This window comes from Triticum aestivum, chromosome 3D (genome assembly GCF_018294505.1).
Source record: "Triticum aestivum cultivar Chinese Spring chromosome 3D, IWGSC CS RefSeq v2.1, whole genome shotgun sequence".
Classification (NCBI taxonomy): Eukaryota; Viridiplantae; Streptophyta; class Magnoliopsida; order Poales; family Poaceae; genus Triticum; species Triticum aestivum.
In genome coordinates this window covers 615,635,368-615,653,433 of record NC_057802.1, presented here as the reverse complement: position 1 = coordinate 615,653,433, position 18,066 = coordinate 615,635,368, and the positions used below count along the sequence as shown (strand labels likewise).

Here is an 18,066-nt window from a genome sequence, read left to right as displayed (position 1 = left end):
AGCGGCATATGTTGCCAAGATGGCGGATTCAGGCATATTGTTGTACTACTTTGTAAGGTCCTCGAGAATAATCAATAAAATGGCCGCATGCATCTCCTAAATGCAGAGGCCGGGGGTCATCCTCCTTTTCTATAAAAAAAAAAAGACAGACCAGGCATGCGGGGAGGGCCCTCTCCACGGATACACCTACTCCTACGATCCAGCAGTGTGAGGAATCATATACTGACTTTAGTATCATTACGTGATCACTGAAGATTTTTCAAATACGGAACTAATAGGTTTCGTGGTGTAGTTGGTTATCACGTCAGTCTAACACACTGAAGGTCTCCGGTTCGAACCCGGGCGAAGCCACTCCTAATTGTTTTTCTTTTTCTCGTTTTTATTATCCAGATCTGAGTAAAAAAAAGAGAAAAGAAAAAAAAAGAATGGTGGCCCATACAGATGTCGAACCTGTGACCTTCGCGTTATTAGCACGACCCTCTAACCAGCTGAGCTACTAGGCCTTCTGTGTGTCTGTGCAATTTTTCACACCACATATACAAAGATATGGAATAAAACTTAATTGTATATTAACATCACTTATAACGACGTTAAGAAAACAGTAAGAGGATCACGGGAGCCTCATTTGGTGAAAACAAACAATGGTTCAACGTGCATCGGTGCATCGATGTCATAGAAAAGATGTCCGAGCTGTGCAGGAAGAAAAGGATCAGCACGTAGCTAGCGTGTCGGTGCTGCAACACGCGCGCACGATGGATGAAAGCACCTGCTTCGTACAGTGTAGATTGGCATAATTGGATCCGTCCGTCCGTCCGTCCGTAGTGGTGGTGGTTGGCGTTGGTTAGATCACGCGTTACTACGTTTTTATCAAATTGCATTGCATGCATCATTCAGTTCAGATTAAGGAAGGCCACCGACAGATTCTGCCATGGATTAGGAGCATCAGTGCATTACTCTTCTTAAGCAGAATTATTGGGGGCTCCAGCAGTTCATGAGACGAGACTCTAGCTAGCTAGCTAATGGTTGAGCCAGCCAGCGGAAGCAGTCTCCATGTACCATCATCGATTCATCGTCACCCGCTGCTCAATTAGCAGTTAGCTTGCTTGGCCGTAACAGCTAGCTAGTTAGGTTGATAAGATGGTTTAATTCCATCTCCCGGTCGATCGATCCACCTCAACCGCATGCAATTGCAATTGGACGCCACCACCAGCCTTAATATAATACTAGTAGTGTGTCGTACCATGAAAATTAATTAATCGCGTGTTGTTGATCAAAGCGTGTGTCCCCTGCCTGCCTGCCTGCACCGACTATGCTAAAATGGTACTAGTACTAGTATTTTTAATTAAAGTGTGCCTAAAGTGCTCGAATTGAAGAGATGTCCATCTCTAACGAACTAGCAAGACGCGCAACTTTTGGCTCAACAAACAAACTTGGAAGCGGCAGGTCACCGTCACTACGTTCGAGCTGGAGGCGAGATATTTTGTTGGATGTATATCCCGGCCGCTCGTCTGTTGTGTCGACACTCGGCACACACAGCTCTCTTAACAACAGATGCAGCTATGTAGGAGTAGTGTATATATGAATGAATCATATACATGTTTTAATAATTTGCTTGTGTGGCATATGCGGATATATCATCCGATTTGATTGCTACGTCTGCATATAATTATATGGAACGACTAAAACTCAGTCGACTGATTTCTTAGGAAGTCTCAGTCGATCCCTCGATTGATTTTTCTTTTATGCTAGTTCCTTGTCACGTATAATCGGCCTGCTAGGATGACGCGCCGGCCGGCCTGTTTCTTTTTTTTTTTGTCTATTGGGTTGTGGATGGAAATAGACCATGCAAAGTGCAAACTGTGTTGTCTTGTTTTTTTAGTAGATCAACGTGTGTGTCCTATCTTCCCCTATATCTTCATGTCTAAATCAATAAACATTTTTATTTTCCTCCACGATGTGGGGCGGTGCCCCCCCCCCCCCCCCCCACGTGCCCTTCCACCGCTAGCAGGACTACGACGACGATGGCGGCGGTGGCCAGGAAGAGGTCACCGTCCAGTAGGTCAAGGTTTGCTCATACTATAATATTTGGTAATGCGATAAACTATTTAATCTATGCGCCAAGATTCGTGCAAATTTGTGTTGCATTTCCTTTTTCCGGTCGCAACATTGTGTAATATTTTTTTCAAAATGGATTGAGCCAATTCATTTTGGATTTGCAGGTTAGTTTTCCTTTTGATTTTGTTTGTTTTTGTTTGTTCTTTTAAAATTATTAGCTATTTTCATTCTTCTCATTCTTTTCTTGTTCTCTTTTTCTCTCATAATTCCTTCCTTGAAATATGTTCGTGTGCTTTTTTCATTTTTACTTTTTGGCTTTTATTAATTCTTAATTGTTCACATTTATTGTCGTCAATTTTGTAACCATACTATCAGCTACATGTACATCTATCCACATGCGACTGCACACATCATATCCGCGTGTAACTATGTTTTTTTATTAATTCGTTATTCTTTAGCCTCGAAGGAAAACATTACAGTATGCATGTCCGTTAATCCATGCACAACTAAACACGTCTTACTACACAAGCAATTGGTGAAGGAGTGGCCTTTGCGTATATTACTCTTTTTTTTCCTTTCTTCGTCTGGAGAGGGGGCAGTTGCATGTTTGTCAATAGGCACGCAACTGCAAGGGTCGTCCCCGACTAAAACTGCATGTCTTCGATGCAACGGCAACTCAACGATTTGTTTGTCGGGAGAGGGGGATAGCTGCATGTCTATCAATAGGCATGCAACTACAAGTGTCGTCCCCGAGTGCAATTGCATGTGTTTAATGCGACTGCAACTTTGTGATGTTTTATCGGGAAGGGAGAAGTTGCATGTTTGCCACTAGACACGTAACTGCAAGTGTCACTCCTGCCGCAACTCTCTGCTGTTTTGTTCAGGGAGGCAGTTGCATGTCTGTCATTAGGCACGCAACTGCATGCCCACACACCCCGATCTAAACTGACCTTTGTTTTCTGTTTTGTAAGTGGGTTATGCAAGAGGGGTACAGTTGCATGTCCGACACTAGGCTTTGCAGCTACAAGTGTCACCCCATCTACAACTGCATGCCTCCCTCCTCGCTGCAATTGATCTTGTGTTTTTGTCGGAGGACGGCGGGAGAGGTATGGCAGCTGCATGTCTTATAATTTGGTTGCGACTCGACCTTTTCTGTTTGTCGGATGAGGTGAGGGGCCAGTTGCATGTCGCGGAATAGGCACACAAGTACATGTCTTTTCTAACCTGGTTGCATTTTTGTAAGCGCCTTTGTTTTGTCGGAGGTGGCGGCGGAAAGAGAGTGGGGGGGGGGGCAATTGTAGTCATGCAATTGCATGTCTTCCAACATGTTCGCAGCTGCATGTCTTCAAACTTGGTTGCAACCCGTCTTGTTTTTCGTCGGACGACAAGAGGGAGTAGTTTGCATGTCCCACGCTAGGCACACAACTGCATATCTTCTAACTTGGTTGCAATTGGGGCCTTTGTTTGTCAGAGGGGCGGCATCAAGAGAGAGGGGGGAGGGGGCACTTGCATGCTCAAATGTAGTCATGCAATTGCATGTCTTCTAACTTTGGTCGCAACTCGACTTTTTCTTCTGTCGGGCAAGGAGTGGGGCCAGTCGCATGTCTTCCAACATGGTTGCAACTCGACATTTTTTTTGTCGGATGAGGAGATGGGCCAGTTGCATGTCCCGCGCTAGGCACGCAACTACATGTCTTCTAACTTGGTTCCAACTGTAAGCGGCTTCCATTGTTTTGTCGAAGGGGGCGGCGACAAGTGACGGGGGGCACTTGCATGCCTAAATGTAGTCATGCAACTGCATGTCTTCCAATATGGCCGCAACTACGTGTCTTCTAACTTGGTTGCAACACGACCTTTTTGTTTTTTTGTCGGATGAGGTGAGGGGCCAGTTGCATGTCGCAGAATAGGCATGCAACTGCATGTCTTCTAACATGGTTGCATTTTGTAAGCGCCTTTGTTTTGTCGGAGAGGGCGGCGGCAAGAGAGAAGCATGTCCAACTATAGCCACGCAACTGATCTTACAACTAGCTTTTTTATTTTCTCACAGTGGGGAGTGGCATTTTTCAAGATATTTTGGTCTTTTTGTTATTTTTCAAAAATCATATACAATTTTTTTTGCATTGAATATATTTTTTCCCAAGGAACCAGAACAAAAAATTTAATTTGTTTTTGCGGAAAAAAGAGCATATTAAAGCTGAAATAGTTACTTTTGTGTAGATCTAGGGACACATAAATGTTTGCTGTGGTGGAATGGAGTATCTATAGACGGTGTGCTGCTCTTTTTTCTGTTTGAAGTCTCTGGAATGTGGACCCAGGCTCAACATCTTTCTAGAGGCCACCCCAACGGTACTGTTTGAACTGAGAGACAAGCGGGGAGAGAGAGAACGGGCTAGGAAGGAAGCCGCATCATGGGGGTGGGCACATCGAAGCTTTCCGCGGCGGAATTCGCCGGTGACAAGATGCTTGGCGACGCGGGTGCCCCTCCAGACTCCAGTATGTGAATATATTTTCAATTTTTCATTTTTGATTTTGTAGTTTCTGTTTTTATTTCTATTTATTTTTACGTTTTGGATTTGTGTTATTGTGTTTTTTCTAAATTAGTCATGTTTTGGATATTTATCTAAAGAATAATGCCAGTCGATTTTGTGCACACGTGGACCACACATTTTTTCTTAATTTGTTTTTCTTCTTTTTTGTGGCAAAAATATGTGCTCAAAGAAATACAAACACGCTACTTTTTTTTTAGAGCAACTACACTTTTTGTATGTTTGAGACACACTACAGTGCAAATCGACTAGGAGAGCTGACACAGACACCCATATATTTGACAACCCAAATACAAAAAAAAAAAATCTAAAAGAAAGAGAACAAAAAACAATAGGAGGCTGCCCACGTACAAGCAAGAAAAAGAAGCCCAACTAGCAAGACAAGAAAAAAAAAGACAAAAAGAAAGCCCTCTACACGTTAAACAAGCCCAAAGGGAAACGAAGGAACAACAAGGAAATCAAACGGAGCATCTGCAGAACACTGCCATCAGTCGACTTAGACTTCGCGAAGTCTAAGTCGACTGAGTTCTAGACAGACCCATAATTATATAAGGGAAGTGGGAGTGAGCTAGCTGTGGATGCTAAGCTAAGCATCTGTTATATATTCTATTCTTGCCCAAGGAACAAACGAACCAACAGGCAAGGAAAAGAAAGACAGAGGGCAGGAGGAAGATCCGAATGGGGATCGATGCCACTGATAGAATAATGGAGCCTGGAGCGTGTCGGTGTCGTCGGTGCAGTGCAAGCATATGTCGGTTGAGTCCGTCCACACGGGGCGGGAAGCCTGGTGGCCTGGTCCGTCTTTACCGGCCGAGCAAGGTTAATTAGTACCACCTTCATTCGGGTTTATTAGACCCCTTATATTTTGGGTTCGGTTTTGACCATGTATTTGATTAAAATTATATAAAGTATATGCTACACAAAGTATATTGTTGGATTTGTATTTGAAAGAGGTTTTCTATGGTATAATTTTTGTGACATATAGTTTATATGTTATTAGTTAAATTTATGTCAAACTTTGGCTTAAAATGAAAGGTGGCCTAATAAACTCGGACAGGGTAATACTCCATTTCTTCTTTGGTGGACTACGATGACGCATGCAGATAGTAATAACGACTCCCCGACCGGCCGAACAATCCACCTCACCATGCCACCATCCATCTCTCCATCTTGCGTTTTGTGCTAAATTTTTACCTTAGATTTAACTAAAAGAGTATTAATTCATATAACTAAAAATAATATCATTGGAAACTATGTCCAAATACGAACCCAACAATATGATTTTAGTGACATGCATTATTATTATTTTAGTTAAATATATGGTCAAAATATGACACAAAACAGTAAGGGGGCCAATAAACCAGGACAAAGGTAGTAAGTGGTTAAAAATAAAATGACTAGTATATCATGGCGATTGCGTACAAAAACTTGCTAAAATTTTAGCGCATCAATCAATATAATAATAGACGCGCAGTCACGGGCTAATCTACTACTCCCTCCGTCCCATAATATAAGAGCGTTTTTTACACTACGCTAGTGTAAAAAAACGCTCTTATATTATGGGACGGAGGGAGTAGAATGTTTATATTCACATTGCAACGCACGGGCAATAATTGTTAGTGTAAAGTAAAAAAATGACTACTAATCCAGCGGAACAATTCAAACTATTGACTAGTAATCGAGAGCACCCCGGGCAGGCAACTCACTCAACTCAGTGTAGAATGATGCGCACGGCGACGGACGGACGGACGAACCGAACAGAACAGGTCGCCGCGCAACGAATTTTATTACCACGCTTTTTTGACAATGAGGCGGTATAAATTTTCAACGGAGACCGATATGGTATTTGGTAGTAGTATGTATGATATGGAATCCAGTCAGTGGTTCGCATGCATGTATGCATACGCCAGTACTATGTATGATACGCCGCACGAACGACGAAAGCGCGTTCGCGTTTGATCCTCTGCTCTGCTCTGGGGTGGTTGGCGTTGGCTGGATCACGCGGTTTTTTTAATAAGTTTGATTGATGATTAAACACGGACCGTGCTTACAACAGAAGGGAAGGGAAGGCCACCGACACGCAAAAAGGGCAGGCGACAGTTGTAGAGCTACCAAATTCAGGCATTCAGTGATGCACAACTCACTCTCAGCGACGAATGGCGTGAAATACAGAGGTACAGAACCACATCAAGCAGCCATACATACATACAGTAAAAAAAATGTGAGCACTCTACAGAAAAGTAACGCACATGCACACGCAGTCACTTCTGATCCAGTCTCCTCTCATCTCCAGGGTAGGAGCGTGTGCTGGCGTTGGCGTTGACGTGGCCTGGCCATCAGGGCAACATGCCTGCCTGACCTTATCCCACGTGGAGGCACGTCATTCATGGTCAGCCTGATTTTAATTCACGCCGGCCCGGAAGGCCAAGTCAGCAGTTCAGCACCGCCGTTCTCATCTTCATCTTCTTCCTCTGCCCTCCCTGCACCGGCAGGCAGGCAGGTAGTCGAGGCCTATAAGACGGGAGGCAGGGTCTCTTCTCCTCTCATCACCACAACACAGCACAGCCGCTGAGTCCACAGCAGAGCAGAGCAGAGCAGCATTCTTCTCTTCCATTCTACTCAACGCAAAGTCTCTCTATCTCAGGTACGTTTGCTTCGTTGCGTTGCGTCGTCTCCCTCCTCCTGCTCTTCCCCCTCATACTCTGCTCCGCCCACATCTCCTCCACCCCAAGATCGACTGCCAGGCCCCGACTAACATACCGCACACCTCCATTTTCGCAGATCAGATCAGATCAGATCGAGCGCTAGGCTGTAAGATCCAACCATGGCCCCCTCACAGGAAGTCGCGGCCCCCGCCGCCACCGCCACCAAGGAGCCATCCGCCAACGGCAACGGGACCAACGGCACGCCCGCAGCCGCCCCCAAGACCAAGGCCCCGGCGCTGAACGAGCGGATCCTCTCCTCCATCACCCGCCGCTCCGTCGCCGCCCACCCGTGGCACGACCTGGAGATCGGCCCGGACGCTCCCACAATCTTCAACTGCGTAAGCACGCAACCTTCTTCTTCCTCCTCCCGCCACCACCAATTCCGGCCGCCACGCAAACTAAATCATCTCCGCAACTCCGTGCAGGTGATCGAGATCCCCAAGGGGAGCAAGGTCAAGTACGAGCTGGACAAGAAGACGGGGCTCATCAAGGTGGACCGCGTGCTCTACTCCTCCGTCGTCTACCCGCACAACTACGGCTTCATCCCGCGCACCCTCTGCGACGACTCCGACCCCATCGACGTCCTCGTCATCATGCAGGAGCCCGTCGTCCCCGGATGCTTCCTCCGCGCCAAGGCCATCGGACTCATGCCCATGATCGACCAGGGCGAGGCCGACGACAAGATCATCGCCGTCTGCGCCGACGATCCCGAGTACCGCCACTTCAACGACATCAAGGAGCTGCCCCCGCACCGCCTCGCCGAGATCAGGCGATTCTTCGAGGACTGTGAGTCATACTACTGCTACTTGTCATGTTTTTACTACTGACCGACTGCAATGTTTTAGACTGATGCTGACTGACAATTTTATTGGGGAATTCATCAGACAAGAAGAACGAGAACAAGGAGGTGGCCGTCAACGACTTCCTGCCGTCGGAGGACGCCTACGAGGCCATCCAGCACTCCATGTCAGTCCCCATTCCCCGGTTTTCGATTCTCGATTCATGTCGAAACACGAGCAATTAGCAAACCATTCAAAGTGATATATGCATCCAACTGATGATGACGTTTCATGATTTTTCCTTTACAGGGATCTCTATGCCACCTACATTTGCGAGGGCCTGAGAAGATAGATAGATCCGGTGATGCCGCCCCGCTTGCTGGAGGATGTTGATGAAAAATTACTCGTGTCGAGAGCGAACATACATACATTCTTGTTTTCAGTTACCTACCTGCATACATATACATACACATACTAGTATATGATATGATCGCCCAAAGCCTTGCGTTAAGGCAGTAGCAGCCAGATAAACAGGGCATTCTTTTCCCAACTACCTTATGTAATACGATTTCCTGGCTGAATGAATATGAGATGTTGGTATATCTTTTTTCCCCCTATTTTTTGCAAATCTCTGCTGAGTCGTTTATTTTGAATAACAAATCTACGAGTGTTGTCTGGATACTCTGGAATGCCTAGAATCACTTCACCAAAGTCAGTCCGTTAAGGGCATGCTTGTGCCAACACAAGGAAGAAAGCAGTGGTGTTTCAATCCTTTCATCAACAGTGATAAGTTGATTTTGTTATTCACATCAACAGAAAGTACCTTCATCAACAGTATTTTGAGAATTGTGCTGAAATACAGAAAGACGCGTCATATACCATCTTCCAAACAGTTTCTTATAAAATCAGAAAAGAGAAAGGCGCATTTCACCTTTCATGCAGTAAAATAGATAAATCATCCTCTCGCCGTAGCTGGTCAAAACAATGTGAATTCAAGAACAGATTTCATGCCATCAAGTCATAGATCGTTGCAGATCTCAGATCAAGTCATGCCCTGCTATGCTCTGCTCTTGACCACAGGTGTGTACAAATGGAACATCAGATATCAACATAGAAAATGCTATCAGCGGCTCATCGTCATCTCTTTTGTCCTCTGCGATGATTGATCGTCAAAAGAATCACAACATATTTCATCTCTTTCGTCCTGTGAATTTCATGAGTGGCAGGCCATGTTTGCCATGTTCTGCAAATTTGGTGAATTATTTCATCACCATCTTCATCAGCGGTACAACAAACTTACAAGACAAATCCATTTGTCAGATATACGATGTTAGTAATTAGCATCAGCGAGCGGATCACTACGAGACCACACAAAATGTCTCAGATAATCATTTTCACCCACAACACACATCCACTTGTCAGATGCGAAAAGCTGCCAGGCAGCAAGGATGATTCCAAAGCATAATAAACATAAGATTGATCTAGGGTGTGCATTGGTTTGTGCCCAAATCATTCAAACAAAACTTGTTGCTAGGGTTGGTTTTGGCACAAACCAAAGACACTTGTATTACATTTCTTACATAAGTCTAGTCTGCTGCTACAGCACACATTTTGGCATGCCTAATCTGCCAAAAAGCAAGAAAGACACATCCATGGATATGATGATCAAGTGAAATCTTCTGCTGCCTATCGCCAGCAGCATCGGCCAACCAAAATTGGTGCTATAGAAGGTTCCTGTTCATCTCACAATGAAAGACTGTCGTCAGCTCCGCTCTCCTCTTTCATAAACATCATACAACTTGGTCAAAATCTCAGAGAATTTGTAGGAATGCAACCAGTAGATATTAAATATGGCAGCATGGTGTGTCTTCCCTACAAGCAATGCTGGGGTACTCCACATTCCAGGATCTAGCCGAGGGGTTCTTTCAAAATCAGAGCATCTTTCCAGCAAAAAAATAAGTACAGTACATTTGAACATATTTCCACTAAACAGGCAGATACATTCAAGCTTGGAGAACTTGACAATGTATGATGTGGGCCTTCAAATTACGACCTGCAATTGCTGACCACAAGTTCGCCATCAAAGACCTGTGCTGGTGGCCCTTCCGGGCAAAAGTCTCCCACACACGGGCACTCTCCATCTCAATAACTTTTGTTGGGTCACAGACATCAACAAGGGTCATGCCCATGTTATTACGGATAACACAGATCTTTCCATTCAGTGAGACCAAAGCCACGGCTTCAAAAGCTCGTGAGCTGCCCAGATGGCGTCTACTGTCCATGAATCTTGTCCACGATCCTATGTCCCCATCATAAACTCTTAGCTTGCAGGCATCCCGACAATCCGCTGAATAAAGACGACCATTAAAGGAAATGGTTGGATTCCGCAAGCCTGCAACCAGTGCATTACCAGTGGTTGACCACGTGTTGGATGTTGGCAGATAGACCTCGCTCACAACCTGGCGGTGAGAATCAAGTCCTCTTAGGAACCATTTGCCATCATATACAATTCCAGTGAACGGCACCATTCCTGTGCTCATTTCAGTGATGCAAGACCATCTATTCCTGTTCGGATTGTAAACCTCAGCAGATCTTAGAGTTCTCTGTGTCCCTTCACACTCCCCGCCGGCAACATAGAGACAGTTGTTTATGACACAAGAGCCAAACAAGTGCCGCTTCCGTAGCATATCTGGAGCCCGGTGCCACTTGTTTGTCCGAGTATTGTAATACACGACATGCCTCATAGACCCCCGTACTGGGTTTTTGCCACCAAATAGGTACAAATAGCAGCCACTGAGAACAGCGCAACCAAAGCCCACGGCTTCCGAATACTCTGGTGGAACTGGAGGAAGTGACCTCCAGAGCTGGTGCACTGGATCAAAGGCATGCCAAGATAGTTTCTGATCACGATCCCTTTTGAAGACGTAAACCCATTCTTCTGCCATGCCAAATTTCTTCCGCAGCGAGTAATAGTAATTCCCAGATAAAAGTCGGCTCCACTTTTTACAGACTAAACGAAGATTAGGGTGCTCGGCTCGAGAAACCCGCATCAGACATGAAATAGCCAGGTCATCAGGAAGGCCAGGCAGAAGCGGCGCCGGAGTTCGGCACCTCTCCTTGCGTGAGCTCCTTGTCTTGCGCTTGTTCGGTTTGACATCAGGTTGCATGCACAACCTAGCACCAGGGACAAACTTTCTAGCATTGACGACTGTTTTAAGGCCCCCATCTACCCTGCAGTAGCAAGAGACAGACTCTCCCTGCAAACACATTGACCAATCATATAAATAAGATGCTTTTATTCATCTGAATGTGGAACAACAAAAGGATGAAACAAAACCAACGGAAAGAAATCATCCTCTTAGCTATGTATTATCATTTACTATCAAAGACACACACAGCTTGTCCACCCATTAGCAAAATATAGTGGAAATAACACTTTGAACTGGAAGAGTAACCGTGTTCGAACTCATCGTTAATTGTTGTGTATCATATGAAATACAGGGAACAGATCAGTCAACTGTACTGAATTTAAAATATGTATAACTTATGGATGTAAGATCAAGTGGCTGTGACTTGGCTTAAAAGTTGGAACCCAGTACTATTCTTGTTCCACTGAACTCCGCATGAGAAAGGAACAAAATATGAATAGAAAGATGGTAGAAAAAGGAATTGGTACTTGGATTAAAGTAGTACAGGAGAATTTAGCAGCTAAAGTTATAACAGATTGGCTTTGGCTTTGGTTGTGATACTAATTCCTAAACTGATAAAGGCACACTCATTAAGCTCCTTCAGCCACAGATATAAATGCATCAGATGATCCTCCCTATATAACTATTCCATGTGAAGAAGATCATGCAGAAAAGAGATGGAATTATCACAAATATGTACTGCTCATATGAAATTTCCATGTAATGGTGTTTCTAACCAAGGAAGTATCACTTGCACAGCATCTCTCAGATCAAAGCAACGCTAACATGTCACCAAAATATCACAAAATGAACATAATTTTGACCGCGCCCTTGGAAGATAAAAACTTTATGTCAAAAGCTCTCTCGATCAATTGCAAGATCCATAAGTTTCAACCAAAAGCATTAAGCACCAGACACCAAAGCAATAACCCTAACTCAATGTACATACGGAATTCTCAAGCAACGCTGTTTCTGACTGAGAAAAACAGGGATTGCACTTACACATCAACTCTAAGCCAAAAGCAACACTAAACTGTAACCCAAATGATTTCCCGAAACCGAAGGAAAAGAATACTCTCTTTATCACAAATGTGTAACACTCATATTAAATTTCCATGTCTAACCAAAGAGGTAGCGCTTGCACAATATCTCTTAGATCAAAGTGACCCTAACATGTCACTAAAATGATTTCACAAAAATAAAGAATCGATTACACACTTCTACATTGACACTGCAACTGACAAGCTTCATCAACATCAGCAATTCAGCACGACTGCCATTACAAAATATCTAAGAATCCCAGCAGCCTAGCCTGAATTACTACTCTCGTTATCCCTAGGTTGGACTGCTATGTGTATGCCAATCATGTAGTAATGTCGTTATTTTACCCTCTCTGCCAGCACTCCTTAGCCATGGTGAGCTACTTGTCCTCTCCTTTCTGACCATGGCCGCTGAATTTGATGGATAGGAGTACAAACTGACGACAATGATGTTCTTACATATTCTATAATCCCGGTTGTGCTGATGCTCCAAATCCAAGGACTCCGGCCATCAGGCCAGGCGAAAAATGAAAACCTAGAGACGACGCCCAGGTCATAACAGATCGAAGCCAGCGTTCGCCAGATCCGGCGGAAGCACCGGCGAGCGAGCGAGAAAGCCAGATAGAACGGCCGTACGGAAATCTCACCTCTTGCTCGGCGAGCCGGCGGCGCTGCATGAGCTGCTCGATCTGCCCGTCCAGGGGCCCCGCCGCCGCTGCTGTCCACGCTCGTAGGCGCCGCCTCTACCGGCGTCGCCTCTTCCTCCGCCGACTGTAGAGAGCTCGAGCTCGAGCTCGTCGCCGGCGGATAAGGGGGGAAAGGGGGAGTTTTTTTTTTTCTTCGAGAACAGGGGGTGGGTGGGGGAAGAGAGTGAGGAGCGAGGCTGTGGGAGGGCAGAGGGGAAGGAACGGACGTGGATGGGGAAAGCCCATCCGCCACATGGGCCCAATCTGTCCACACGGCACCACTAAAATATGGATTCTTTGTCTCAAAAAAAAACTAAAATATGGACTCTGAAAAAAAAATTACTATATACCATTGTACATCGAATCAAAAATAATACATTTTCTTTTGGTGGGTGTCGGCGAAATTACCCGCGGCTAGACCAGAAGGCCCATGATCGCGTCATTTAGGGCGCCATAGGGGTCGGCTCTCTATGTTGAAGATAAGACCCGGCCGGTGGGGAGTGGACCCGGCAAGACCCGGAGTCCCGGCACCAGAAGGAGTCCACCTAACTTGGAAGACACAGAAGGTTTACAAGACTTAGAGAAGGACGCCGACTATGGGTAGAACGCAGAAACCTATTGTAAACCCCAGGGACCTGGCTATTATACAAAGTGGGTTCCTAGGTCATCCAAAGGACATGTTAGAATCTCTCGAGTCATTGGTAGCAAAGTAGCACCCTTATAATCGAGATCATCATCATCATTAGCAATCAAGAAGGAGTAGGCTATTACATCTATCATGAGGGGCATAGCACACAATGCATAGCTAAATGGGGTAATGCCAAATCCGAACCATTCATTTGCTTACCTCCAAAGCATGGTGAGATTTGCTCGGAGTGCTGAGATTTTAAATTTGGAGTACTGTTCAGCCGATTATGCCTCCAAGACGACCTTAGATGAAAAATTGTTCTAGTTGATTGTCTTCGTCTCGTCGAGGCGATCGATTTTGATATTTGAATAATCTCAATATGTGGTCCTTTGCAAAAGTTACGGCTAACACAGTGCGGCCCGACCACTAATGAAAAGTTTCAGCCGGAACAAGACACCCATATAACCCATGTCTAATACATGACGAGAGTTGTCATCTCTTTTGCGCGAGCGACTCGACCCTCAAGATGGCCTCTAATCTAAAATGTTTAACACGAAACTTGTTTGTCTGGTCGAAACAGATAAACAAATTCGGGGTGCATCGCCATCCGAAGTCGTATGCGGTCTGTGGATCCCGAAAATTGTACTAGTGTCTCAGACCTACCTAAATATGAGTTTTGATGGATTTTGGAAGAATTTGGACGAGATTTGAAGTATTTTTATTGTACGGTAAGTTCAACCACCTCATAAATAGATGAGAGGTGATGACTAATTGAGCACACAATCGAGCAATCAATATATCACTTTTTACCTTCACCTTTACCTTCTCTCTTGTTTTTCTTCTTCCTCGTTCTTCGTTCGTACTTTGTGTTGGGGAGCAACGATCCACAGGGCCATAGGAGCGATCATTCTTCGTGCTGTTCTTATGCTTTTTTTTTGCTTATTTTATTTGGTTTGTTTTTAATCTTTTCTTTTGATTCTTGTTTGTTGCTTCTTTTGTTGATTTCTCTCTTCTTTGTGTCTTTTTGAGTCTTGTGTTTAGAAAAGAGAAAACAACAACAAGAATTTTGTTTGGCTCTTATGTGATTTATCTTTGATCTAATAAAGATACCCAAAATTATTTTCATGTCTTCTCTTTTTGTGTACAGTTGTTTGCATATTTCAGCTTAGTCCACCGCGACACTTGCACTATGTTATTTATTATGCACATCATTCGATCGTGTATGTGACAAGCAATAATGACGATTTAGTTGATGAAGTGGCCGTGGTAAAGAAAGTCGTATGAACTCCACTTTTTTGTGATGCGCTGCGTCTAGACTTACAGTAGTTCCTTCCAAGCTATCTCTATCATCGTGAGGACCCGCTTTTATTGATTATTTTCCTTCCAAGTGCCAGATCTTGCAGCTAGAAATCATACTCATACGTCTGGAATTACTTGTCGTAGAAATGGATATATCTAGAACTAAAATGCATTTCTATACATCCATTTTTGCGACAAGCAATTATGTACTAAGGGAGTATTACATAAGGTAGTTGAAAATAGAATGACTTCCTTTTATCACCTGGCCACTACTACTGCCTTAATCAAGGCTTAAGATGAGCTGTAGCTTAATCATATACTAGCATATGTATATGTAGGTATGTATGTAACACAAAACAAGAATGTAATGTATGTATGTTTATGAGACATAATTTTTTCGCCAGCCTCGTTCGTGCATCAAGTGGCAAGGCATCACTAGATCACCATCCGTCAGGCAGCATCCTCCTCCTACCTTCCCAGGCACCAGATCACCAAATTTGTGAAACATGACAAACATGGCCTGTCTGCCACTGATGAAATTTATGGGTCCCTTGAAAAGGTCTACTTATGATATATGTTTGTTGTTTGATGCTCACTCATCGCAGAGGACGAAAGTGATGATGAAGATAGAGACGATGATGAGCTGCCGATAGTATTTTCTATGCATATCTCATCTTCCATTTGTACACCCCTGCCTACACCGATGGTCAAGTGCATACCATGGCAGGGCATGACTTGATCACAGATGTGCCAAGATCTATCTATGACTTGATGGCATGAAATCTCGTTAAATTCACATTGTTTTGCTGATGATTTATTTACTTTACTGCATGGAAGGTGAAATGAGGAATGGCACTTGTAACTAAATCGGTTAGCATGCCAGGTGTCCTTCTCTTTTATGATTTGAATATGATTGGTGCCCCCAGCTTCAAGAAACATGGCTATGGTGAATGTCTATGAAAATGGCTAGCTGTGGCTTGTACATACGAGTTCTTGAATGACATTTCTCAGTAATACCTGACTTTGGTGAAGTGATTCTAGTTCTAGGCATTCCAGAAAATGCACACATCGCTCAACAGATAGCACCACACCACAACCATTGATGTATGTTACTTCTTTAGAGCATATTTGTTTGCTGGTGAGATGGTTTGCACATTTACAACTGGAAAAGGAAAGAGCACTGAGCACTTTCTGACCTTATCTGGTAGGGCAAACGTTTATTTTTGCAGAATCTGCACTGGTAAAATAGGAAATTCATTTTCTAACTCGTGGCTCGGTCGGTCACAAGTATTTAGTGCCCGGGCTTGTGCGACGAAATAAACGATTCGGCAGAGATTAGCAATGGGGGAAAAAAAATACAGTATACCAACATCTCATATTCAGCCAGGAAAACGTATTACAGAAGCTAGATGGAAAAGGAGTGACTTTCTTTATCTGGCTACTACTGACTTGATCAAGGCTGTTTTAGATGAGGTGTAGCTCCATCATCATATACTACTATATGTATGTAACAAAACAAGAATGTATTGTATGTATGTTTATGAGGCATAATTTTTTCGTCAACATCGTTCTGCAGCAAGTGGCAAGGCAGCACCAGACCAGCATCCATCAGGCAGCATCCTCCTTCTACCTTCTCAGGCCCTCAACAATGTAAGTAGCATAAAGATCCCTGAAAAATAAAATGACGCCATATCAGTTCAATGCATATATTACTCGATGGATCGACATGAATAAACCGGGGAATGGGGACTGACATGGAGTGCTGGATGGCCTCGTAGGCGTCCTCTGACGGCAGGAAGTCGTTGACGGCAACCTCCTTGTTCTCGTTCTTCTTGTCTGAAACCCCAAATCAATCAAAGAAACACATTCAGAAACAGAGGAAAACACATTCAGGAGCACATTGTCTTCTGACGAATTAACCTGATCAGAGTCATCAATGACTTACAGTCCTCGAAGAATCGCCTGATCTCTGCGAGGCGGTGGGGAGGGAGGTCCTTGATGTCGTTGAAGTGGCGGTACTCGGGGTCGTCGGCGCAGACGGCGATGATCTTGTCGTCGGCCTCGCCCTGGTCGATCATGGGCATGAGTCCGATGGCCTTGGCGCGGAGGAAGCATCCGGGGACGACGGGCTCCTGCATGATGACGAGGACGTCGATGGGGTCGGAGTCGTCGCAGAGGGTGCGCGGGATGAAGCCGTAGTTGTGCGGGTAGACGACGGAGGAGTAGAGCACCCGGTCCACCTTGATGAGCCCCGTCTTCTTGTCCAGCTCGTACTTGACCTTGCTCCCCTTGGGGATCTCGATCACCTGCACGGAGTTGCGGAGATGATTTAGTTTGCGTGGCGGCCGGAATTGGTGGTGGCGGGAGGAGGAAGAAGAAGGTTGCGTGCTTACGCAGTTGAAGATTGTGGGAGCGTCCGGGCCGATCTCCAGGTCGTGCCACGGGTGCGCCGCCACCGACCGGCGCGTGATCGAGGAGAGGATCCGCTCGTTCAGCGCCGGGGTCTTGGTCTTGGGGGCTGGTGCGGCCGTGCCGTTGGCGGATGGCTCCTTGGTGGCGGCGACTTGCTGTGAAGGAGCCATGGATGGATCTTACAGCCTAGCGCTCGATTTGATCTGATCTGATGTGATGTGCGAAATTGGAAGTGTATCAGTCGGGGCCTGGCAATGAATCTGGTATGGAGGAGATGAGAGTGTCAGAAGGAAGACGAGGAGGGATGAGACGAACGCGACACAAGGCAACGAAGCAAACGTAGCTGAGGGAGAGAGACTTTGCGTGGAGTTGAATGGAAGAGAAGAGTGCTGTGGACTCAGCGGCTGTGTTGTGGTGATGAGAGGAGAGGATGCTGTGCCTCCCTTCTTATAGACTGCGTGCAGGGAGGGCAGAGGAGAGGAGGAAGAAGAAGATGAGAAGATGGGTGGCCTTTCCTGCGTGATAGTACGTTGCCGGGCCATTCATCCTCACATTTCACAAAGCCGCCATAGGCTTCTTTTTTTACCCATTTTTCCCTCTTTTGTTTGTAGACAAAGTAAAACAGAGTCGCCCACCACTGAATGTCTGAATTTGCTGTAATGTCATATGCCTCTGCCTTTTTCGCGTGTCGGTGGCCTTCCGTTCGCTTGTGTTGTAGTACTAGTACT

General features: G+C 45.1%; 3 protein-coding genes and 1 non-coding gene across 4 annotated transcripts; 2 read left to right on the top strand and 2 right to left on the bottom strand.

Annotated features, from left to right (window-relative positions):
- Positions 1–277: 277 nt before the first annotated feature.
- TRNAV-AAC (transfer RNA valine (anticodon AAC)) lies at positions 278–351 on the top strand. The gene has a single exon. It is a non-coding gene; the product is annotated as a tRNA-Val (tRNA).
- A 6,650-nt stretch (positions 352–7,001) lies between these two features.
- Positions 7,002–8,702, top strand: LOC123081041 (soluble inorganic pyrophosphatase 1). Its single transcript, XM_044504008.1, has 5 exons — positions 7,002–7,245; positions 7,383–7,644; positions 7,732–8,092; positions 8,191–8,272; positions 8,395–8,702. Exons 2-5 carry the CDS (start codon positions 7,426–7,428, stop codon positions 8,435–8,437), a joined length of 705 nt encoding a protein of 234 aa, XP_044359943.1. The 5' UTR covers positions 7,002–7,245; positions 7,383–7,425; the 3' UTR covers positions 8,438–8,702.
- An 806-nt stretch (positions 8,703–9,508) lies between these two features.
- LOC123081040 (F-box/kelch-repeat protein At1g55270) lies at positions 9,509–13,182 on the bottom strand. Its single transcript, XM_044504007.1, has 2 exons — positions 12,961–13,182; positions 9,509–11,342 (listed from the first exon to the last, which is right to left on the bottom strand). The coding sequence occupies exons 1-2, from the start codon at positions 12,988–12,990 to the stop codon at positions 10,089–10,091; spliced, it is 1,284 nt and encodes a 427-aa protein (XP_044359942.1). The 5' UTR covers positions 12,991–13,182; the 3' UTR covers positions 9,509–10,088.
- Positions 13,183–16,282: 3,100 nt separating this feature from the next.
- Positions 16,283–17,792, bottom strand: LOC123081039 (soluble inorganic pyrophosphatase 4). Its single transcript, XM_044504006.1, has 5 exons — positions 17,654–17,792; positions 17,320–17,546; positions 16,872–17,232; positions 16,681–16,762; positions 16,283–16,595 (listed from the first exon to the last, which is right to left on the bottom strand). The coding sequence occupies exons 2-5, from the start codon at positions 17,506–17,508 to the stop codon at positions 16,553–16,555; spliced, it is 675 nt and encodes a 224-aa protein (XP_044359941.1). The 5' UTR covers positions 17,509–17,546; positions 17,654–17,792; the 3' UTR covers positions 16,283–16,552.
- Between the last annotated feature and the right edge of the window lie 274 nt (positions 17,793–18,066).

Excerpts from the sequence above, each read along its gene's own strand:
- LOC123081041 (XM_044504008.1), top strand. The coding sequence starts at position 7,426 with ATGGCCCCCTCACAGGAAGTCGCGGCCCCCGCCGCCACCGCCACCAAG. Across the intron at positions 7,645-7,731 it reads CTCCCACAATCTTCAACTGC|GTGATCGAGATCCCCAAGGG; the intron begins GTAAGCACGCAA and ends AACTCCGTGCAG. Across the intron at positions 8,273-8,394 it reads GAGGCCATCCAGCACTCCAT|GGATCTCTATGCCACCTACA; the intron begins GTCAGTCCCCAT and ends TTTCCTTTACAG.
- LOC123081040 (XM_044504007.1), bottom strand. The coding sequence starts at position 12,990 with ATGCAGCGCCGCCGGCTCGCCGAGCAAGAG. Across the intron at positions 11,343-12,960 it reads GCCGGCTCGCCGAGCAAGAG|GGAGAGTCTGTCTCTTGCTA; the intron begins GTGAGATTTCCG and ends ATGTGTTTGCAG.
- LOC123081039 (XM_044504006.1), bottom strand. The coding sequence starts at position 17,508 with ATGGCTCCTTCACAGCAAGTCGCCGCCACCAAGGAGCCATCCGCCAAC. Across the intron at positions 16,763-16,871 it reads CAGGCGATTCTTCGAGGACT|ACAAGAAGAACGAGAACAAG; the intron begins GTAAGTCATTGA and ends TTGGGGTTTCAG. Across the intron at positions 16,596-16,680 it reads GAGGCCATCCAGCACTCCAT|GGATCTTTATGCTACTTACA; the intron begins GTCAGTCCCCAT and ends TTTATTTTTCAG.